This window comes from Aspergillus melleus (assembly GCF_016097325.1).
Source record: "Aspergillus melleus strain CBS 546.65 chromosome Unknown contig3, whole genome shotgun sequence".
In the NCBI taxonomy this organism is placed as follows: Eukaryota; Fungi; Ascomycota; class Eurotiomycetes; order Eurotiales; family Aspergillaceae; genus Aspergillus; species Aspergillus melleus.
The window spans coordinates 2,373,641-2,396,441 of record NW_025763372.1 but is presented as its reverse complement, the minus strand read 5'-3'; the positions used below and the strand labels follow the sequence as shown (position 1 = coordinate 2,396,441).

At 50.6% G+C, this 22,801-nt stretch overlaps 5 protein-coding genes across 5 annotated transcripts; 2 read left to right on the top strand and 3 right to left on the bottom strand.

Moving 5' to 3' along the window:
* Positions 1–3,373: 3,373 nt before the first annotated feature.
* LDX57_005887 (putative C2H2 finger domain protein) lies at positions 3,374–3,910 on the bottom strand (the record flags this gene model as incomplete). Its single annotated transcript, XM_046087573.1, has 1 exon — positions 3,374–3,910. The coding sequence occupies one exon, from the start codon at positions 3,908–3,910 to the stop codon at positions 3,374–3,376; it is 537 nt and encodes a 178-aa protein (XP_045943540.1).
* Positions 3,911–13,421: 9,511 nt separating this feature from the next.
* Positions 13,422–14,804, top strand: ERG27 (3-keto-steroid reductase; the record flags this gene model as incomplete). Its single annotated transcript, XM_046087572.1, has 2 exons — positions 13,422–13,462; positions 13,547–14,804. The coding sequence occupies 2 exons, from the start codon at positions 13,422–13,424 to the stop codon at positions 14,802–14,804; spliced, it is 1,299 nt and encodes a 432-aa protein (XP_045943539.1).
* Positions 14,805–15,110: 306 nt separating this feature from the next.
* Positions 15,111–17,134, bottom strand: MPG1 (mannose-1-phosphate guanyltransferase; the record flags this gene model as incomplete). Its single annotated transcript, XM_046087571.1, has 5 exons — positions 15,111–15,743; positions 15,811–16,687; positions 16,743–16,889; positions 17,010–17,053; positions 17,128–17,134. The coding sequence occupies 5 exons, from the start codon at positions 17,132–17,134 to the stop codon at positions 15,724–15,726; spliced, it is 1,095 nt and encodes a 364-aa protein (XP_045943538.1). The 3' UTR covers positions 15,111–15,723.
* A 709-nt stretch (positions 17,135–17,843) lies between these two features.
* Positions 17,844–18,938, bottom strand: LDX57_005884 (uncharacterized protein; the record flags this gene model as incomplete). The annotated part of the gene is made up of 1 exon (XM_046087570.1): positions 17,844–18,938. One exon carries the CDS (start codon positions 18,936–18,938, stop codon positions 17,844–17,846), a length of 1,095 nt encoding a protein of 364 aa, XP_045943537.1.
* An 822-nt stretch (positions 18,939–19,760) lies between these two features.
* Positions 19,761–22,389, top strand: YME1 (i-AAA protease YME1; the record flags this gene model as incomplete). Its single annotated transcript, XM_046087569.1, has 5 exons — positions 19,761–19,790; positions 19,854–19,988; positions 20,050–20,164; positions 20,225–21,930; positions 21,994–22,389. The coding sequence occupies 5 exons, from the start codon at positions 19,761–19,763 to the stop codon at positions 22,387–22,389; spliced, it is 2,382 nt and encodes a 793-aa protein (XP_045943536.1).
* Positions 22,390–22,801: the final 412 nt, after the last annotated feature.

The following is a 22,801-nucleotide window of genomic DNA, read 5'->3' as shown; positions in this document are numbered from 1 at the left end:
AAGACCATGCCATGCCATGCCATGCCCTTCCCACAGACGGTCGACGGTCGATCGTTTCCCCATCCACGGCAATCCAGGAGAAAATAATAAAATCAACCCCCCCCCTTGAAGAGAAAAAGAAAACCAGAATTCAACCCTGTCCCCTGTCCACACTAACTCCGTAGTCCGTACACAGGTCTCAAGACATCTGATCCATGATCATCCTGTCCCGAGTTCCCCACCGCAATCCTTCGTGCCTTGATCGAGGCCAAATTGTATTCCCTCGGGGATTAAGTCCACGCTCCGTCACTGGTGTCTTCTGGGGGAGATTAAATGCTCCACTTGGGGTGTGAAGTGGGGAGGAGGAGGAGGAGGAGGAGGATCTTCCTTTTTGTGATTTTCTTTTTTTGTTAGTCGGGTTGGTTGGATCTGAGGGTGAAAGGCAACTATACCGTACACTAGAGTACAGATACAGATGAGCAGGGGATCCTGACTCGACAGGTACATGTACATGTACATGTAATAATGGTAGACAGACAGAACTGTTAGCAAGGACTTACTTACCTACATGTGTCCATAACTCCATCCATGGATCCGGTGGCACTGAGCCGTCATTCGATTGAGACGTATCACTCCATCCCGCCATGTGTAGATATGCCATGCCACCATCCATCCATCCATCGTACTTCTGTCTCTCCATCCCTGCGTCCCCGATTCCAAAGAGCAAGTCATCTCCGTGCTGGCGGGTTCCCAACGACCCGTCCCTTGACAGTTTAGGCATCCATCTATCTGCGGAGGACATGCTGGATGGACAGTGTACATACACCGGTGTACACTACAGACCTTATCCAGCGTACGACCTGGAAGAGGGGAACCCAGCAATCTAGACCGGTTCGATTGACGGTCTACATAACTGCCGTGCTGCGGTCTCTGTTTCGGATCCTGGTCGCTTTCTTTGTTCGCTGACGGGATGTGTTGGCGATGTATCAAGGATGTACTCGTCTGTGTATCTGTCGGGGTATACTACCTAGGATATAGGGTTAATTCATGAGAGTCCAGACGGTGTATCTTGTACCTAGGTATATAGCATGTACTCCGTAAGGTAATGTATGTAATAAACCAGTACAGGTCGTACTGTAATAACCCATCCAGGTATACAACTGGAAAATATCGAGTCTACTGAGTACTCCAGATGTATTAGTAGATAGCTTTCTAGTATGAGAGCAGCACTCCGTAGTAAAGTAATGTCCCTCATACCGACACGCGTCCACCAGCTGTCAACCTGTCTGTCTGCCTGTCTGTATGTACAGTCGATCCATCAAGTCATGCAGCGGACGGTGGCGACCATCTCGTACTAGTAGGTGAGGTGAGGTGGTTTCATTTTGCAATTCCTGTCTACTCATTGGTTTCTGTCCCCCTCCTTCAGAATTTCTTTTCTTTTCATCTCTTTGAAGAAAAAAAAAAAAAGAAAATCTTTTCGTACCCTCCATCATCCGACTCGTTAGTCTCTCTCTGTAGGTACAGTATATACTGTAACTAGGGTAGGGTAGGCTACGTATGTATGTATATTAGCCCGAGAAAAAAAAAAATAACCCAAACAAAAGAAAAAAAAAAATGAACGTGAAGTGAATGTGAAAGTGACGACGATGATGGCAGTGGCGGAGATACATCCTGTACCTAGCAGTTAGCATCATCGACCTAAGGCTAACAGAACGTCGAGGAGGGTTTAATTTACAGTAAATGCAGGCGAAGCGCGCGTCCGTCTCTTCTCTCGCTTTTCTCTTTTTTCTGACCCTCTTAGTCTATGATCTAAATAATTAAAAATTATCGACTATCCGCCCACGCCGATGCTACCTAGATATTCACTAACACTACTCCGTAGGTAGACTAGGGATTAGTTAGGGGAGTACGGATATGAAAAAACGTGAAACCATCCTACGATCCTAGTTCCCTCCTACGTACCCCCTACCGGCTCCTCCTCACAATTGGCCGAGTGGGTTGAATTAATGATTCCACGATTTGGCATGTGGATAGGGATAGGATGAAGATTATTGGAGACCCGGTGGTTAGTCCGGCGGAGACTATCTCCTTAGTCCCCGAGGGCCAGGAGATTTAATCTCTCATATCGGGCTACGCCGTGATTACATGCACTATTTGTGCTCCATAGCTAGGGTGTATGGGTTGGTTTGGTTGAGATGATTGGGATTTGATCTGGGTAGAATCTACACTATATGGACCTACTGTGTATCTACTGTTGGGTGCTATGTAGAATACATCTACATAGTCAGGAGTTGTAGATGGACCCTCGTCCGGTGTACGGTGTACTTCCAAAGTGGAGTTTCCGCCCAAGAAGAAACTGTTGAGTGTTGACTGTTGATCCTTGGCTGACGTTGTCGACTAACCAACTCCATCACCCCTAACTACTAACCTAACTATGTACAGAGAAGGTTAGCGGGTTATGCACTCGACTTAGCCGCTGTAGACGACTTTGTTCACCCCTAAACTCTACCCCCATTCATGTCCGGTGAGGTCAGAGAAAACAAGAATCACATCGTTTCAGCACTACTGTACGCCGCGCTGGTGAAAGTCACCGCTGCCTGAGGAGATTGGTTCGCCAGGCTATCCGACGTCGTGCAGTTAGATTTCGGGCGAGGATGCAGAGAAATGAGATATTAAAATAGCATGGCCCGTCGTTGCGCCGCAAAGAAGCGAAGATCGGCGGTCTCGCCATATGTCACTTCGAACTAGGTAGGTGGCTCCGTGGTCCGTTGACCAATAGCACCAAGTGACAAGATTAGATTGCGAGGACGGGAAAGACAGAAGAGAGAAGGAAATAAAAAGGAATTGACGGATAAATACACGCAAATCAACATGTAAGTCCCATCCTCGGAATATGGCTCGCATAACAACAGCTCTGATAACTGATCCAAGACATTAAGAAAGAAAAGAGAAAAGAGAAAACAGACTTCGATAACAGATCGAGGATGACCAATCACATCAGGTATCAAGGTATCGCAACTGAACGCCTCACCCTTGTAAACCGGGAAATCAAGCCAACGTCACACCTTGGCGAAGCAAAACGTGACTTCAGCAGTCAGATCACAGCGCAAACAGTCCAAGCGCAAAATGGACGGCACGCTCGCAATCAAGACATGGCATTCAAACCAAATAACACCCGCCCAGGAAAGATAGTCGTAAGAGGCGTCACATAAGAATCATCTCTCCTAGGAGGGACTTCCTTCTTTTTCAATCTGAGTGTTCAAGTAAAGAAAGAAAAAGAGATAGATGAAGAAAAAGTAAACAAAGGCAAACGTTCCGCCGTCCGCTTCCAGCGTCCAAGTAGAGGATTTCCCGTCGTCACTTTCCAGCATCCAGGTGGCGCGTTTCTCGTCCGTCAGCCGACCCCTAGAAAGCCCCAGTCAGTTCCTTCGGGTTGATCCAGTAGCCGCGTTTCTTCCTGCTTGAATTGGATATTCGGAGGATATGTGACCACGAGCGGTTGGCTCTCCACCGCCGGTACGCCCGCAAAGTGTTGTTGGAATTCTGGCGGTACGTACCCAGGACGACCCTGTGCGTATCGTTGTTGCATGAGCTGCCGCATGTACTGTTGCTGCGCATGCTGCATCTCTACCGGCGACGAGACTGGCACGCTATGGGCGACAATTGGTGGCCCCTCTTGCATGGCAACCGGCGTCATCGGTACATTTTGATGGTGGTAGAAGTCATGCGTGGGTGTGGACGAATGGGGATAGTAAGGTTGCTGGGTAAGAAGATAGTGATCGTTCGGGCCGGACGTGCTGATGGGCGTCTGGTAGGAATGCTCCGAGATCGTATCCTCCGATGGCGGTCGAGTTATGGTTCCGGACGGGTGTGTCTTGTTTTGATGCTTGGTCAAGGTCGTTTTGCGACAAAAGCTGGTGGGGGATCTCATTAGACCGACAGCGGGTTCCACTAGGGACTGGCAGTCTTACCTTCGATCACAGGTAGGCTCTTGGCAGTGGTAAGGGCGCTTGCCCGTGTGGATTCGGCGATGGCGTGCTAGACTTGATGACTGGTCGACGACGTCAGCTACGGCCCTGAAGCAGGAATGGGGACTCAAATCGTACATCGGAGAACGCCTTATGGCACCCTTCACTGTCACAAACGTGGGGCTTTTCCCCAGTATGGGTTCGCGAATGGACGGTCAATGCACTTCGTTGGATGAAGCTCTTGTTGCAGTCCTTGACCGTACAATGATAAGGCCGTTCATTGGTGTGTATCCGATAATGTCTGCAGAGGTCGGATTTGCGATTGAAAGACTGTCATTTGATATCGTTATTATCAATGGCCGATGTAGATAGCAGGACCTCAAGGAATGAATACCTTGCCACAACGCTCCCACGTGCAGTTGAAATCGCGTCCATTGCCAGGCGCCATGGCCACGGTACTAACGTGTGGATATCGACACGATGGTGATAATGATAACGAAGAACAAAAAAACAAAGAAAAAAAAAAAAAAAAAAAAAAAAAGTGGGACAGAGCGCGGTGGAATGGCGGGGAGCAATCCAACGGGGGGTGGGATGGTTTAAGAGAAAGGCAAACCGTTGAAGGAGGCGGGGATGAGAGGAACAAGAAGGATGGAGTTTAAGAAGGGAAATCAAAGCAATGGAAGTAAGACAGCATAAAAGACTTCCCAGGTAAAAATAGACAAATGAATAGATTAGACTGTCAAGGTGTTTGACAGGGGGGGTGGGAGCAGATAAATAAAATAAATAAAAAAAAAAGCTCGGGAAAGATTTGGGAATTGTGAATAATAAGAGACGTTTTTTAAAAATTGAAAGCAAAAAAAAAATAAAAATAAAAATAAAAAATAAAAAAAATAAAAAATAAAAGAAAGAGAAAAGGAAGCCAAGGAGATGGAGATGATGTACGGAGTAGATAGATACTAAATAGAGCAACGGTTCGGGAGAGGGTATGGGGTGGTGGATCGAAGGAAGGAAGAGTGAGCGAGAGGGCGAAACAAAAAAGAAATCAGCGTCGAAGTGGAGAGGAGTCGACTGTCACCGTAGGTAAATTAAATCCGAGACGTGCAGCTTCGTCAATCATTGGAAGTCTGGCCCAGCGAGTCACAAGAAGCCCGATGGGTCGAATGGGGGAAAGCAACTGTAGCGCTGCTTATGCGGGCTTCTTCTGACCCTGGTTATTATCGCGATTGTTATTATTCGGATATCCTGAGGATCAGAAAAATAATAATGACAGAAACATCAAGGCTAACGAGGATGATGAGTCTAGGTCCGAAGTCCGTCGTAGAGAGCCAGAGGCACAGGAAGAAAAGAAATAATAATAATAATAATGGAAATTATTATGATGGATGATAGTCTCTATACCTTCGCTTCCCTTTTAAATTTTTTTGGGAAATTTTATTTTGTTATCTTCTCTTCGGTTGCCTCCTATTTTAGGAAAAAGCCAAGCCGGTCAGCTTGTCCCAAGACTAAGGGAAAGAGACTAAGAAGGTGAGCAGATGGCGGTCGGTGATGATTCCCTCTCTAGACCGGAGTCGATGTGAATAAGAATTTCGAAGACGGCGAGAAGGGGGGAAGGTGGGAAACGTCAACCAGATAATAATAATAATAATAATAATAATAAATAAGCTGTTGGGGCCGAGTGGAGTTCCAGTGATACGGGAAGATGCTGCGCTTTTATGCTGTTTACAGTCCGCAAAGAAACTTCTCAGAGAGACTGGAGACTGGGGAGGGGTGGAAAGATGGAATTAGGAAAATCAAAAATAAAATGGAAAGATGAGGATGGACAGGAGGAAAGATTGTAATTAAAATCAACGAGACCTAGGGTAGAATGATGATTCCTGCCATAACCAGGCAGTCGAAAATGAGCTGACAAGCACGAGAAAATAAAAACTTGGTTTTCGTTTTCTCTCTCTTTTTTTAAAGAAAGAAAAAAAATTCTTTTTTTTTCTTTGATTTATTGTTGTTAGTATGATATTGGTTGAGCCTTGACAATCTATGGTGCTGTCTACTAGTATAGGATTACTTTTATTTTCATATTTTCATAATCATCTGCGACTTCATCTGTATTTTACGGGCCAGAATACCGGTAGGGACGGAGTACCAAGTACGGACTCGAGAGCTACACCTCGTAGGTAGTCCTACAGCTACACTCCGGCCTTCGGTTCGACTAGGGAGTAGGGATACTTACGGTGTACACCGTACAGATCTGTAACCAGAGATGGTTAGAAGCAAGTTGTCCGCCCCTCCCCTACCCCTACCCCGGAAGACTGGCGGATGGCGGTGGAAACTGGAAACAGAAGTGAAGGCGAGAAGAAGAGGGGCGTATATCCAATCCGCTTTGGAACTGGTTGAGTTCATTATCATTTCTTTTGGAGTACATAAACAGCTGTGCAATGTATGTACATACATACATACATCCTGTCCCCGTTATTCTTTCACTTCCACATAAGCATGAACAGAAGGCCGTATATCTTGGATCCTACCTCCCACCGCTTCGACGGACTGCAAAGGATGGGAAGTGCATCCCGGCCTCGGAGAAAGGGAGAAACGATCAATACTGTAAACTGGTGGAGATAATTAATCCAGAACAGAAGATGGATATACCCTGTCCATAGTAGCAATGCAGAGGTAGCATCATTATTGTCCTGCGTCCAACTAGTCCGACTATTCTAGGTACCCTGGTCGTTGGGATTCTACCACCTCGTAACCGACTTGGTCCGATCCAGCTGTTGCGACAGATGTGCCAGAGGGAAGCGAGTCCTACTGTAAGCCATGACAGACACCTACAGTATCTACACCGGTCTATCTGTCAGGGTCGAATGCTGCCGGAGTTAAGAGATTGTAGAAGCCATAAAGAAAAGGAAGGAAAAATAAATAAAAGGATGGGAGAGACATTTGGGGAGGGGAATCAGAGGTCTCCACCCGTCGGTGCCTTAGGAGTTAGAGCATAGGCTCGACCAATCCTGGGCTGGTGGGGGGTAGCCTGACCTTGGAAGAAATCCACTAGGCCGATAGTGGCTTTAGCTTCCTGCATGATGGCTACGCTTTTGGGCGGTACGCGACCATGACCGTAGTACATGGATCTATGTACACCGTACGTCCGGACCTACACCTTCCAGGGGTAACTACCTACTAACCCGGATGACCACTCATCGGTCTAGTTAGATTTACCTTAAGTATCACCAGCTACAGGTAGGTATCACTAAGGTAGAGTAGTACCATCATACGGTTGTACGACCCCCCCTCCCCCTTCTCCAGGAATGTATCATCGATTGGATCCCGGGCTAACAGAAGACTACGGCGTAGTCTGGATTCGTTTGCGCCATTCGTTGGGCGTTTGAAAGCATCCCATAAACTTCCACGATCAGAGGGCAGATCGAATGATTGGAGAATGGCATGCCGTGAAAGGCACGCAACCGCAGAGACAGATGATAAGGCCCGGGGCATTTAGGCAAAGATAGGCCTCGCCGGCAAGGAGTCTCCTCGTCGTCTGCTGCAGCAACCCATCGAATACCGATCATACCTACGGTTCCTCCCCGTCCGCGTCCGCGTCCGTAAAGATTACGACTAGGTAACTTTCTCGACCGCTAGTCCGAAGTAAGTACCCTTGAAGTTCTCCCGAGAAGGTCCCAGATCCATGATCACGAACAGGATCAAGCCGAGAGCTCTCAATTCCTCCTCCCCAACCACGTGGTTCCTAACCTTCTACAAAGGGTTGCTGACGACCAAACAACGACTGGCTGGACGATCCTCAACAAGTCACCGCGCGACAATCCCGTCATTCCCTCTTCTCCGCCCTCCACAATCCGTGATCCTTCCCTTCGAACGTCGGTGAAGCAAATCGATATTTAGAGGTGATGGGCGTGGATCCCGTGGCGGTGACAAGCATGGTCAACGCTGAAGAGGCTAGATAATCCTTCCCCTCCCTCCCCATTCCCTCCATCGCCGTTACCCACATGGCCCTCCACTTTCCTCCCGTCAGCAATGAGGTCTAGATACTCGTTCGATCCCGACAACCAATCCTTCACCGAGAGGCTTTGAGCTCGAGGGAAAACATTGCGGCGGCCGCCCAGTGAATTGCAGATCCGAATAACAAATATTTGGCAACGGACTAGGGAAACCCGAGGGCGCGATTAGGGGAGGATACCACCCATGGTTGAGGACCCAACTTCCACCCATGGTTCCGTCAATCATCGAAGCCGAGACGGATGGTCCCTTTTGAGCTTGGCACAAGGAATTTCCATCCCCACCGGCCGCCAGTGCTAGCCGATGAAGATTGTCCACAAGAAGTGATAGGAGACGGACTTGATAGATCGTCGTCCGTTGGCTGGATAGGCTTTCAACTGGACCGGGCCTATCCAAATGGTGGTTACACTTTGTCCAGTAGTGCTAACGAACGCTGCCATCTCAACCCAAGGGGACGCTCCGCGACACCGCTTCGTTGCGCAAGATGGGAGATAAGAAGGATTGTCAGCGTGGCTTGACAGTTTCGTATAACCGACTACACGGGTCCAGACTGCGGAAATCTGGACCGAGATGGAAAGAGGATATAGCTGGAACTCCACATATGGGGATGCCAGTGTAGTTACATACTTAGACAGTCGACCGCGGATCGACATGCATGATGGGCACTTGTTGATACCGTAGGCACTGTACCTTACCTTACTGTACTGTACTATACTGTACGGCGCATCTCCCCTGGCATCGTTTCAAGATTACCAAAATTACCACTCCCCTTCCTGATCATCTCCAATCTACCTGGGATCCACGTTGGAATCCTCCACCAGAATCATCGCTCTGAGCCAGTTATACATCATGGGACTAAATTCCGTTCTTCCCAGTTAGTGTCAGGCATCCTGGCAAGTTTTGGATCAATATTGAGTATCGATTGTGGATCTTTCCACAACGGATGCTCTGCAAATGGAAGGAATCGTCGCTCGTATGCAAGTCCAGCCCTTGGAAGATCATCGATACGCCCCAATTGTATACGACCCTCCTATTCGACTTTCATTATTTCCCTCCTTCTCCTTCTCCCCATGAACACTAACTGCATAAAGTTGTTTAGTACTGTGCCACACTGCGTCGCCTGTCGCAAGTCTCCCATCCTTTCGAAACCTTACCCCGTCATCCCATCAATGAAAAGCCTCCGCCTGCATCGACAGTACATAGTCTGTAATGCAGGATAGACACCGAGTCTGGCGCCGTTGTGTCATCTTGCTGTTGATCCCCTGCGGAATGGTGTGACAATGGGGCGATAATCTTTGATGGCAGAGATGTGATTGATGGGCCACCCGATACTGAGGCGAAACTACTACACGTACGCCCTGCCTCCTTCGCGGCTTCGCCTAGATGGATATTGATTAAGTGCATCGGAGGTTAACGTCATCGCAGCCCAAAGTTTTCCGTGCTCTCGCTTTTTTGTCCTCCTCTTACTCAGTCCGAACCCAACAACCTGGTCGTTGGTTCTGACAGCCGCTGCTCTAAGCTGCAGACGGGAGGAATCATGTGTCGGATCGGAGGGCTCGTTCTCCGTCAAGTCCTGGTGATTCTTGGTGATCTCTCCTCTCTCTCCCTTTTCATTTGTGCTTCTTTTCCTCCCTACCAAAATATTGCTTTTATTTCGTGTATTATTATCCTTTCTTTTTCTTCTTCTTCTTTTTCTTTTCGAGGGAAGATATCTCTCAAAAAAACGACTAACGTAATCAATTTCTAAAAAGATCGTCGGAGGTCTCACGGTCTCACCCTTGGGATATTCAATGCACGCCGAGTTTCCAAAGCCCGAGAAATCACCCCCTCCAAAAAAAAAAAAAAAGAACAAAAAGCCGCCTGTCCACGCAAGGAGATACGTGATCAACTGAATGTATGAGGAGATGAGCTGATTCGAAGCTGGCTGGGCGATCAACGGTGTAAAGGTTAGTCAAGTCGACTAAACTGCTACTACGCCAACTAGTCGACCGACCAACATCTCACTAGTCGGATGATGGTCAATTCCCCGACAGTCCAGCCCAGCCTTGTTCCCGATCAAATTGCTGGCTTGTCACCTGTTGGGTCTTCAAACGCCGGGAAATGGTCTCCTCCAGCCTTGACTCGCCTGTGTCCCCCCCCCCCTTTCTCCGCTTCGTTTATTAACCTACCTGTCCTTATTTGGTTTTTGCGTTTTTTTCCCTATCACTATTTCGGCCCTTATCATTATTGACCTGTGCTAGGGTGTAGCCGAGTATCTTCCACGAAATAGTGTTGCAAGCGACACTACTTCAGAGCCCCGCGTTCTTGGGAGGGGTGGAAAAATAAGGGGGGCCGATTCTTGTTTTTCCTTTCCTTGTTCCTACTGCACGCAGCAAAGGACTGGACGGAAGGGGGAAGATTGATTGCCGCAGCAGCCATTATCGGACTAAATCTGCTCCTGCGTGAGATCCAATGCAGCCTAGGACTAATTCTCATCGCTCTTGCTCCTGTTATTGGGCATACAGATGACTCGCAGCGTCTCCCGTGGGCCGCCGAAGTAAACTAATCTTTCGATCGAGTGTGCACATCGCTGGTCGATGACATGTTTCCATCCGTGCTCCATGATCCGTCGATGTTGGACGTGGAGAAGACAATTTACTTTGCCGCGGTATCGCCAATGATCATATTCATAGGCTTCTCCGCTCGGAAGAACCGACGATTGGCCCTTCATCGTGCATAGAACCGAGGCGAATTATGAAACTAAGCAATGGAGGGCGTCGTTTCTTTGCGGATGATGCTAGACATACATGCGCTCGATGCGCCGCTCGATAGGTGGCCAGCACAGAGAGAAATCTCCGATTTGCAGGTTTCGCATGCACCAAAACCAACTTTTTTTTGTTTTTCTTCATTTCTTTTTGCCCCCTGTCGGCCCTCGACCCATGACACAATCTAGGAGTCGCCCAAACGGCTCGGCTCGGAGCTGTGAAGGAGGGGAATTAATTAGATTCCCGGTCGAATCAGGCGAAAAGTGATGCATGAGGGCTGAAAAGAACACATGAATTGAATGGGCTGTTCAGGTAGCCAAGCGCTTCGTCGAAAAAGCCACCTCTCTAAGGATGGTAAAAAGCAAGATCAGTCCGGTCTACTGTGTACATGATTCGGCTGGTACGGCTCGATTACAACGGTTTAGTCTATTCCCTAGCCACTGGGTTTCAGGTCAATTCCCACCGGTTCCCCAAGTGTCGGTGAGCATCTTTGTATGAAGCCATTTACTTCTCCGCGATGACAATTGTTTAGTGCGGGAATATCTGCTCTCCCACAGTAGTATGCATTCAACGCATAGTGTTGCCTTGTTTTTTTCATATTATTTTATTAAAGTTGTCTCTCGTATTCCTGATTATCTTACATTGTTCTCGTTTACTTCCATTTATTACTTCCTTTTTTTACTTGGGAAGGAAGATCACGCCTGTTTTTCGCCCTTTCGCGGATGTCGCAGGAATTGTTAGGAAAAATGAAAGGGAAAAACAATTACGACTACCAAAGAATGGCAATGAGGCTCCGTACGAGAGAGTCGATGTGTCGAGTGGAGTCATCGATCCAATCCAGAGTCTAGATTACTCGGTTATCTCCTTGGGATTTGATTTGGATCATTTTCCCTCTTGGTATTCGCGCCAAGATAATAATAGAAGAAAGGCCTGCCCGTTGTTGGTGGCTGCTTTTCTATGGCAAAGAGCACCAGATTTGATTGAGAGCAGCATCTCATATAACCCAAATGGCAAATAGTCAACCGGTCTTGATAGGGTTTTGAGATGCTGACATGAAATCCTTCGGGGTGGCTGTGTCGCCTTATTTTTGCCTTTCAATTCACAACGCCGCTCGCCTCCTTCCATGCTGACAATTATGGAGATAACTCGGAAGAGGCGTCAATCGATGTCAATGCATACAGAACGGACTGGACCAGATGTTCCTTTTTGGCCCTTTTTCGGGCTCCTCTACAGGCCGTGTTTCACTGCCGATCCAGTCAGCCATCAGAGAGATCCAAATACATTGCCAGAGGTTACTTGGTTCGGTCTTGGCCCTTGGTCGTGGAGGATTCCTAATCTTTCTCACTGGTCGTGTTGACGCTGATAGACGGGCGTCTTCCAAGGCGAGTCGCCCGAATTTTCTGCTGGAAAAGCTCTCGTCTGCCCTCGATGGGCTGGCTGGAAGCCTCTGCCATTGGGACTCCAGTTACGGCTTGCTACCTACCTCGTGGTGGATGTATGGAAAAGGCTGGGAAGCCCCTTCTACTCTTTGTGTCAAACCGACGAGTGATTCATAATCCGTGCATGGACAACGCCACTCTGATTGACGTCGATTTTTAACTTTGACCATCCTATCGTATGATTCGGGGCAGAAATTGCATACCAGCACCATTTCCAGCTGACGCGCACCTCACTGTGTAGATACATGCATACGACGCCGCTTCTTCTCTCCTTCTCTCGCCATCCAGGAAGCGTTGAATTATTGACTAAACCAGGGACCTGCGTACATTACGCGATCGAAACTTCGTTCACGAGGGGTCCTCATGACGTAGTCAAATCCCTGACCGGAGATTGAATCCATGATGTGTGATCACCGGGGCCGCCTTTTATTCTCAAGGTCGATAGCCAGGATTATCATCGACAGATGATTGCTCATCTTCTAAGCGAGCCTCACTATCCGGCTTTCCCAACATCCTCCGCTGCATGGGAAAGCGCCCACCAACTCATTCATGTCCAGTCCCAGATAACTTTCCCCTCCCACATGGTTGGCGCTGGCTTGGCTAGGCCGAGGGGATACGAGCCATTCATCCTGGTCTACGTTTCGATCTACCTACCCCGTAAATTCGCCCATGCCATCAACAAACTATCACTCCGTACTCCGTATCAAGGGGGCCAAGGTCTGTTTCCCCATGTGGCTAACAAGGCGCTAGTGGAGACTCGCTTTTTGCGGGGTTGATTCCTTAGGCGCCGGGCTGGACGCACCTTACAAATTGCCAACGCGCCGCCGACTGGGGGGATATCTCAGGAGTGTTAGGTTCTTAGGAAGCTCTAGGCGGTCGGCATGGCCAGTGCCGTCAGCTTCACCAAGCCGGACTGTTGAGTAGGTAGACTGGCCACGTTTGACCTCGTATTGAGTCAGGAGGCCAGGAAGGGGAAACGGTTTGCTTGGCCAAGGCTGAATGTATGAAAAGGGGTATCTCGCATTAATTCCGACGGAGAAAAGCTACTTGAAGAGCATTTTAAACGAGTATCTTGACGGACATCCTTTATACTCCATACTTCATCCAAACAGATTTCCGATTTGGGGTCGTCACTTGTCACATGGCTTCCTTCCTGAGGCATCCACGGCTCCTTCGGTGGCCCCACTCGGGCGACGGGCCAATCAGCTCGCCGCCCTGAATTCCTTCACCCGCGGCGTCGATTTGCTTCTCTGCCTTCGATGGACCTCGTCCGCACTCAATCCATCGCCATGACGGACCAGACCTTCATCCTGGTCACTGGTGCAAACAGGTACAGTCTCCGTCTCTGATCAGCCCCCGATGCCCTTCTTACCTTTCGTCTGGCTTACCGCTCGGTTCTTCGCGCGCACTGTAGTGGCCTCGGTTTCTCTATCTGCTGTCGAGCAGTGGATGAGTTCCTGAGCTCTACCACTCACGGGTCATTGACCGTCATCTTCACAACCCGGAGTACCAAGAAGGGGAATGACACTCTCCGCCTTCTACAAGATTACCTGCGCACCTCCGCCAATGCCTCCGCCTCCGTCCGAGTGACTTTCATCCCCGAGAATGTCGACCTGTCCAATCTCGTCTCCGTGCGAGCTCTCTCCCGCCGACTGACCCAATCCTTCCCCAAGCTCGATGCCATCCTGCTGAACGCCGGCATAGGGGGCTGGACGGGCCTGAACTGGCCGCAAGCCGTCTGGGGGATCTGCACCGACCTGGTCCACGCCGCCACCTGGCCGGCATACAAGCTTGCGTCGGCCGGCGTCGTGACCGATCCTCAGACCCCGCGCGCCGACCAAGAGCCTCGCTTGGGCAACGTGTTCTGCGCCAACGTCTTCGGCCACTACATGCTCGCTCACAACGTCATGCCTCTGCTGCGACGCCCCGGCCACTCCGGTCGCATCATCTGGGTCTCGAGCATTGAAGCCACGGTGAAATTGTTCAACCCCGACGACCTCCAGGGCCTCCGCACCACCACCCCCTACGAATCCTCCAAGGCCCTGACCGACATCCTCGCCCTAACGTCCGACCTCCCCAGCGTCGCCCCTTGGGTCCGCAGCTTCCACTCGACCGACGACGACCGCACCGCCGCGGACAAGAAGAACTCCCCCGAATCCTCCTCCGATGCTCCCTCGCCAACCACCTACGTCTCCCACCCCGGCATCTGCGGCACCGCCATCGTCCCTCTCGCGCTCCCGCTCTTCTACCTCATGCTCGCTGCCTTCTGGCTCGCCCGTCTTCTCGGCTCTCCCTGGCACACTCTGTCCACGTACATGGGCGCCTGCTCTCCCGTCTGGCTAGCCCTGGCCCCGCAATCGGCCCTCGACGACGCGGAATCCACATACCGACGACACGGCGGCGGACGCGTCAAATGGGGCTCGTCCTGCGGCCTCTGGGGACCCGCGTCCTCCGTCCCGACCGAGGTCGACGGATGGGGATACGGCGGCGTCGTGGGACGCGCTGTGGTCGAGGACGATCGCCAGCGTCGACGCAAGCGCGGCGCGACAAACCTCACCCGGGAACAAAAAGAGCACTTCGAGGAGCTGGGACGGTCGTGCTGGCAGCAGATGGAGGAGTTGCGGATCCACTGGGATGGTATTTTGGATGAGGCCGAGAAGGTCGAGTCCTAAGGTAAGACAGGAAAGATCGTTTTCTTTTCTCTATCTTGGACATCCTAGGATTTTTCTTTCGTTCTTTCGGGGATATCTGTCTCTAGATGGATTTTAATCTTTCTTTCTTCTATGTGTATATCTATACTTAATCCTGTTCTTGTCACATAGACCGTTATTCTACACCATACAATACAATTTTAATTCGACTGGGAACATGTCTTCACGAAAATAAAGCCAAACTAAGAGTTCGAAAGAGAGAGAGAGAGAGAGGGCAATATGATCCAAGACACAAACATAATTCTCTTTTCTTAATTCTTATATAAATTCATTTCTGAGTTCTGCCTCCCATATTTACATTCCTTAAACAAAGAAACCCGTTTGTCCCACATACATCATTAAAATTGGATAGTGTATTAGAACCCATTTACTCACCAATCCCCGGGTAAGCAGACGCAGAGTAATGAATAGAAAAGATACCGCGACGAGCAAGAAGAAAGCAAAAAGGGAAAAAGATTGGGAGAAGGAAGAAAAAGATGAGACGAGATGGTGAATCAAAATGGAAAAAATATTACTAAATTTGGAAACCGTCGCATCGGACGCACGTCACACCGTCAAGGTTCTGAGTGCGGAGATGACGACAGGCCCGTATATGAGACTAAAGGGGGTTTTATGCAAGAAAGAGGCGGAAAGGTAGGTAGGTAGGTAGGTAGGTAGGTAGGCGTGTTTCGAGAGGGGGAACGGGGGAAATAAAGGACGTCATGCTCTTGACCGATAAACCGGGCAAGCTCAAGACTGCTCGAATCAACTGCATCAAGGCAAACACAAAAGATAAAACGACTCCGGCTCTATGCATCTGGGCGATTTCGAGGTAAAGGTGATTCAAATCAAGATATTCGAGGACATGTCGACGTAAAGGAAAGGGAAAGAGAACGGGGTATTACATGATGATCGCAGGAACTAGCGCAGCATTTGTTAGTATCGAAGACTAATGGTTGAGTGAACAGAGCCAGGAAAAAAAACTCACCATCAACGTTCTGCTTGATGCTCTTGTGCGGCAAGATAGAACCGCCGTTCACGTAGACCTCGTCGGCAATGGTCACGTCGTCACCCAGAACGGTAACATTCTCCAGGCGAGCCCACTTGCCCACCGAGCTGTTCCATCCGACAATGGTGGACTTCACCCACGCGTGGTCCTTGACCTTGCTGTTCTCCAACAGGACGCATCGTTGCAGACGAACTCCGTCGCCGACAACGACGTTAGGGCCGATGACGACGTTGGGGCCAATGCGGCAGTTCTTGCCAATCTTTGCGCTGGGGTCGACCATGACGTTTCCGCCATACACGTAGGGCTCGTTGTTGGGGGCGAGCAGTTTGGAGTTGCGCTTCGCGAGCGAGGTGAGGTACAGGCAGGTACCGCTGAGGAAATCCTTGGGCTGACCGACGTCCATCCAGAACCCTTCCAGATCAAACGAGTGGAGCTGACCCTCCTTGCAAATGGCGGGGAACGTCTCCTGTTCGATCGAGGTGGGACGCAGCTCAATGCGGTTCAGCACGCTGGGGTTGAGAATATAGATACCGGCATTGATACGGTTGCCGACGAACTCGACGGGCTTTTCGACGAAACGGTCGATGCGCGACGCATGGTTGGGCTTGTGGACGACGACACCGTATTTCGAGGGCTCGTCAACCTTGGTCACGACAATGGTACCTTCGTCGCCGTGGTTCTTGTGGAACTCGGCCAGCTCCTTGAATGGGTAATCGCAAATGACATCGGAGTTCAGGACGAAGAAGGGGGAGTCGTCCTTGCCCAAGATCTTCTCCGCCAACTTCAGGGGACCGGCCGTACCCAGCGGCTCGGATTCGACGGAGAACTCGATGCGGACGTTGTATTGTTCCTCGTACTAGCGCAACCATGAGCAATCCGGATCGTTCGATTCACGAGAATCCTGCGCGTACCTTTTTCAAAGCAGAGACCATCACATCGGGGCGGTAGTTGACGGCCAGAACAATATCGGTGACACCAGCAGCAGCCAAGCTCTCGACCTGGTGCAAGATCATGGGACGGTTGCCAAATTCCACCAGAGGCTTGGGGAGCGTCAACGTCTATGACAGCGGTCGCATAGATTAGCAGAAATTCTTTCGAGAAGCGGCTGGTATGCTCCGACGTCACGATCGTCGGCGGCGGCGGCGGGGGAGCGATGAGGGGGGGCAGCATTGGCTTACCAAAGGACGCAACCGGGTACCGAAACCTCCGACAAGAATAAGAGCTAAAGAAACGTGAGTCAAAAGAAAGAAAGCAAATCGGAGGGGGGACTAGTCGAGTCCAACGGGGAGCACGTACCCTTCATATTGAGGGTGGGATGAACGAGAGTGAGTGGATTTAGGAGAGGGGGTATAAAAGGAGAAGTAAAAGGAAGGACTTGGATAAAGGTAAAAAGCGATTGATTAGACGTTGACAGAGGGAAGGGGGAAACAATCAATCAATCGATCGGGAGATGGTCAGATTGAAAGATCGGAAGCTCTCAGGGAGGAAAAGGAGAGGAGGAGAAGGAGGAAGAGGAGGAGGAGCGGAATAAAAGAGGAACCAGAAATGAACAATAGAAGAACACCTGGCGTTGGATGTATTGGAGTGTACCAGACTGTACCGCCGTACCGTCCGTTTGCGGCGATTGGGGAACAACTGGGAAAGGGGAAGACGGTAACGATACGGTACCAAAAACCAGGCAGCCAGGCAACATCCGGTCAGGTGCTCCATACTAGTCGGCCCGGTTTCATTATTGCCCCCCATGCCTCAGGCAAGCTTTCTTCCTGTAATTTCCCACCCCCTTTTTGCTGCAAATGGAACAAAGAACAAGGTTACATCTTGACGGAGTACGGAGTATGTACGCCCTACTCCTCCAGACGGCGTTAATCATATGACCCGGCATGTCCCCTACCTACAAGTACAAGTATATACATACAGTCCGTTTTCAAGGTGGCTGAGAGCCAATGTCTCTTCTTCGGGTCCCTCAGGCCGCGTCGTCCTGTCGGGGTTTCTATTTATAAGACCCATTCACTTCACTGCTCGGGCGTATCTGGAGGCAGAATCGGTGGACGAGGATTTTTCGCCGGAAACTCCATGGGCCCACGTTGTTTTGGCCCCCTGGTGCCACCGCCTGCTGCTTCCGGGGCCGGGTCCACAAACTGGCGGATCCACTGCCGGACGTTGCTCACCTTCGCCAGCGGCTGATCTTCCTGCTGAACATCGCGCAGCTTCCTGCCGCTGTACACTCTCCCCGCGTCCGTTACGTCGACCCGCTGGCGGTGCAGCAAATCCACCCGCGTGATTCCATTCTTCAGACTCTGCCCGTACACCCGTTCCCGGAATGAACTCAGTCCCACCGTGCGCAAGAGAACGATGTCCCGTGGTCGCAGTGTCGCCAGGCTCCGCCCCAGTTCGCTCTCGTCGTCGCCGCCTCGACTCGTGCGAGGGAGCCAGAATGTAACCCCGAACCCGCTGCGCGTGTTATCGCCCACCACGACCTCGATCAGGTCCAGCTCTCGTTTCCATTGTCGTGTCACGATGCGCCGCGGCGGCCGAATGGTAATGATGCCCACGATCAGATTCACCGTCATCGTCTGAGGCACGATGGCATTGAGGTATGCGGCGCTAGGAATGTCCCGCAGATCTGTGATATGCCCGGGGATTGAGATTGAGAGACCGGGCTGGGCGGTTTCTTCTTCCCAGCTAAGGGCGATCGAAGTGTTCGTGCTATCCGCCCATAAGCCGCTCTCTTTTGCCGAGTCGTCCCCGGAGGTGCCAGGCACAGTTATCTCTGAAGTCTCATGTATGGCAAAAGAGTGGTTGTAGAATTTGGAGAGTGAATCGTCCGTTGTAGATATTCCGCCAGGAGTAACCAGCTCGTCGATGGTGAAGAACCGTGCGCCTCCCGCAGGATTGGTTTCGTTCTGATCAGGTTGTGTCTCTGGCAAAGCCGAGTTCCGCAGCAGTCTCCATTTCACAGGGTAGTTTTCTGCAAATGATCCGGCTCCTTCGTCGTCACCACCCGAGCCGTCGAATGGGTATATAGGTGCATTGAGTAGCTCATTTTCATCCCATTGAAGACTCCGTACGGTGGGAGCTCCCATGAGAAGAATGACCTTTCGGGACATCTCGGACTAGGGCTCGAACGACAGAAGCCATGAAGTATGCCCGAGGCCAAACGTGCTGAACCTACCACAACAAGGTCCAGGACGAGAGTCGAATAGGTAGCTGCGCTCTTGCTATAAGTGAAAGAAGACCCGCTTCCTTCTCCAACCGCGCCGGCTGTCCCAACCGTCTAATGACAAGATCTGCAAGGTTTGCGCAAAATAGTATATATATAGAGTGTTGAACACTTAGTGTAGAGGTATATCTCGGTGTATCACGGCATGTGTGGCAGGGGATATGTCTTGCAGGAAAAGGGAAGGTTTCTTTTTTGTCAATGATGACCTTGTCATCGGTGGCCGAATCGAACCACGGGTTGCCGAGCCTGCCTTTCCATTGTATTGTGTAATACGTAGATAATCATCGCCGGTATGATCAAGGCAGTTCCTGCTGCCCCTGCGGTCTCACAGAGATGAGATACTGTCGGAATTCATCACTAGTGGAATGGCTTACAGATAATGGAAAGCTTTGGCGATGGAAGATGTCGATGGAAGCACATGGACGGCTGCTGCCTGGGGCACATACACACGTGACCTGTACCTCCGGCGGGGCGGAAGAGCCATAGTGGCAAGTCCGCCGCCAATGAATTCGCCGCCGCATTATTGATTCCCGCCGAGGCACCCCCATCTTCTCACTTCACTCCGCACCCTGATCGCTATCATTCAGTGATGGCATTTTCTTTCCTTGAGGATTAATTCCACGTTTCCTCGATCCCAACTTTCGCATAACTTATCTAGGGATAGAACTTCCTGTTGTTGCGGCCAAGTGCCGCCTTACGTCGGTCAACCATGGCCTTTCAAGTTCCGATCCCCAAGCCCGTAAGGACCCTCGGTCTATGTTCTGGCGCGTTCGATCTTTCTAACCCTTATGATCCCGTGTAGAATATCGCGGCGGTGACATCCGATATCTGGCCTTCCATGTCGAAGCTCCTAAATGCGCCTTGGAAGAATGTCGAGCGCGGCCCTTCTCCCGGTTCTACCACTTCCCAGCGCACGCTTGGTGAAGCGAGTTCAACAGTATGTTTTGTGTCATGCGTGGATGGGAAATATCTCATCGAGATGCTAACCATCTGCTTAGAATGCCGGGTCTGTCGTACTGCCGGAGTTCCTGCACACGGTACCCTCAACAGCTTTGAGAGCGGACGCCGTACGCCAGCCTGCGTCATCGGGATGGTCCCGTTCCTTGTTCAATGGTAATTACAATCCGGGATGTCGAGGGGAACATGTATACTGACTCATGACTCTTAAAAAAGAACGCTCGCTCTGGTCCTCGCCCTCCCTTGCCTCTCGTGTCTTCTCTCCGTCGTCTTTTCGTTCCTACTCCACGTCTTTGAACCGACTTCCCCACGTTTCCCGTCCTCTCGGTCTTGCCAATCTTCAGCAACAACGGTTTCTCTTCGGCGGTCCCTCTCACGGTATTTTAGCACAGAAGGAGAAAACCGCGAACAATAATCCACACAACGTCAATGCCCAGAACTCCTTCTATCAGGACCTCCTTCGCGCCAACATGCCGGCGATTGTGGTCGAGCGGTACAGGAGCGGTCATTTCGCCAGCAACGAACTTTCGGAAGCGATATATTTCAAGGCCTTGAACCTTGTTGGAGGTACTAGTCCCGCACCAATGGCTCCCGGTTCAAATCAGAACGTAAACATGGAACAACTCCAGGCCATTGGCCAGGCAGTTGCGGCTCAGAAACATGGTGGTCAAGTGGGATTGGCAACGAAGCAAACCGGCACTGGCGCGAAAGAAGCTCCTTTGTATGTTGTTGTGGAAGAGTCGCTTGGAAGCACCATATTCCGATGGGCCAAATTCTTGGTGTCCTTCGCGTTTTTCGTCTACATGTCCCTTGTGCTTGTTACTGTCTTGGTGGAAACCACGGGCGTTCTGAAGAACATCCGGGGCTCTCAGACCAACGAGGCCCAACCGCAGCATCAGACTGTTCGCTTCAGTGATGTGCATGGCTGCGATGAAGCCAAAGATGAGCTTCAGGAGCTCGTTGAGTTCTTGCTGAACCCGGATCGCTTTTCTTCGCTCGGTGGCAAGCTGCCTAAAGGTGTTTTGCTTGTTGGGCCTCCCGGTACTGGAAAGACCCTTCTTGCCCGTGCCGTTGCGGGTGAAGCTGGTGTCCCCTTCTTCTACATGTCTGGATCTGAATTCGACGAGGTGTACGTGGGCGTTGGTGCCAAGCGTGTCCGTGAGTTGTTCGCTCAGGCTCGCGGCAAGTCACCCGCGATCATCTTTATCGATGAGCTGGACGCGATAGGTGCTAAGAGAAACGAAAGGGATGCCTCATACGTGAAGCAAACCTTGAACCAGTTACTCACCGAACTTGATGGATTCTCGCAGTCTACCGGAGTGATCATTCTTGCTGCGACCAACTACCCGCAACTGCTGGATAAAGCGCTTACCCGACCTGGACGATTCGACCGGAAGGTGACCGTCGGCCTCCCCGATGTCCGGGGTCGCATGGATATCCTTAGGCACCACATGAAGGACGTGCAGATCAGCACTGACGTGGATCTCGCAGTGATTGCGCGTGGCACTCCCGGGTTCTCCGGCGCTGACTTGGAAAACCTGGTCAACCAGGCCGCCATCTATGCCAGCAGAAACAAGCAGAACAAGGTGATCGCCAAGGATTTTGATTGGGCCAAAGACAAGATTATGATGGGAGCAGAGGCTCGCAGCAGGATCATCCAGGACAAGGACAAGCTTCTGACCGCCTACCACGAAGCTGGCCACGCCCTCGTTGCTTACTTCTCTCCGTCCTCTACACCGCTGTACAAGATCACCATCGTTCCCCGCGGAATGGCGCTGGGTGTGACGCACTTCCTGCCCGAGATGGACATGGTCTCTCGGAACTATACCGAGTACTTGTCCGATATTGACGTTTCCATGGGTGGTAAGGCCGCCGAAGAGCTCATCTTCGGGCCTGATAAGGTTACGAGCGGCATCTCAGCTGTAAGTCTTTACCGCTCCCCCAGATGTATCCGATCGCTGTTTGCTAACCTAATTTCCAAATAGGACATTCAACAAGCCACTGAGACGGCTTTCACCTTGGTCACTCGATTTGGATACTCCAAGAAGCTCGGAAATGTTGATCTCTCCACGAACTACAACAGGTTGTCGTCCGAGACCAAGCAGGAGATCGAAAGTGAAGTCCGGCGTTTAGTTGAGGAGGCCAAAGTGCGCGCCCAGAACATCCTGACCGAAAAACGGAACGAATTGGAACTCTTGACCCAGGCTTTGATTGAATACGAGACACTCACGAAGGAAGAAATGGAGAAAGTCCTGAAGGGAGAGAAACTCGAGAAGTTGGAACTGCCGTCGTCGTCGCCGCCACCTCTTAAACTGCCTGAGGCTCTACAGGCGACACGACTAAGCAAATCCGATGAAGAACCCCCGGCAGCTGCCGAATAAGGCCAAACTTTCTTATTTTCTTTCTTCTGATGATATCTCAATTTCTCCTCTATTCATAATCCTCTTTTGCTCCCGGTTGTTGTTTTCTTTTGGGCTGACCTCCATTAGGCGTCTCGAGGATCGGCATTGTACTTGTCACGCCTTGATTACAGCCCTTGGGGGATCTTGTTCCTCTTCTGGTTTCTCTTTCTCTTTGCTCTTTACATTGTACTCGGTGTTGCGCTTTCGTCTGCATGCTCTGCTTTTTCTTTTTTCCTTGTCTCCTCTTTTCTCTTTTCCTTTCTTCTGTTTCGATATCTCTGCTTTCAAATTTATCCTCGAACTCCGCAATTGCAGTCAAAAAAAAAAATAGGCCTGTATCTGTTTTTTCATCTGGCATATAGCAGGGCGAGTTTAAGGAGTGAGAAGAACG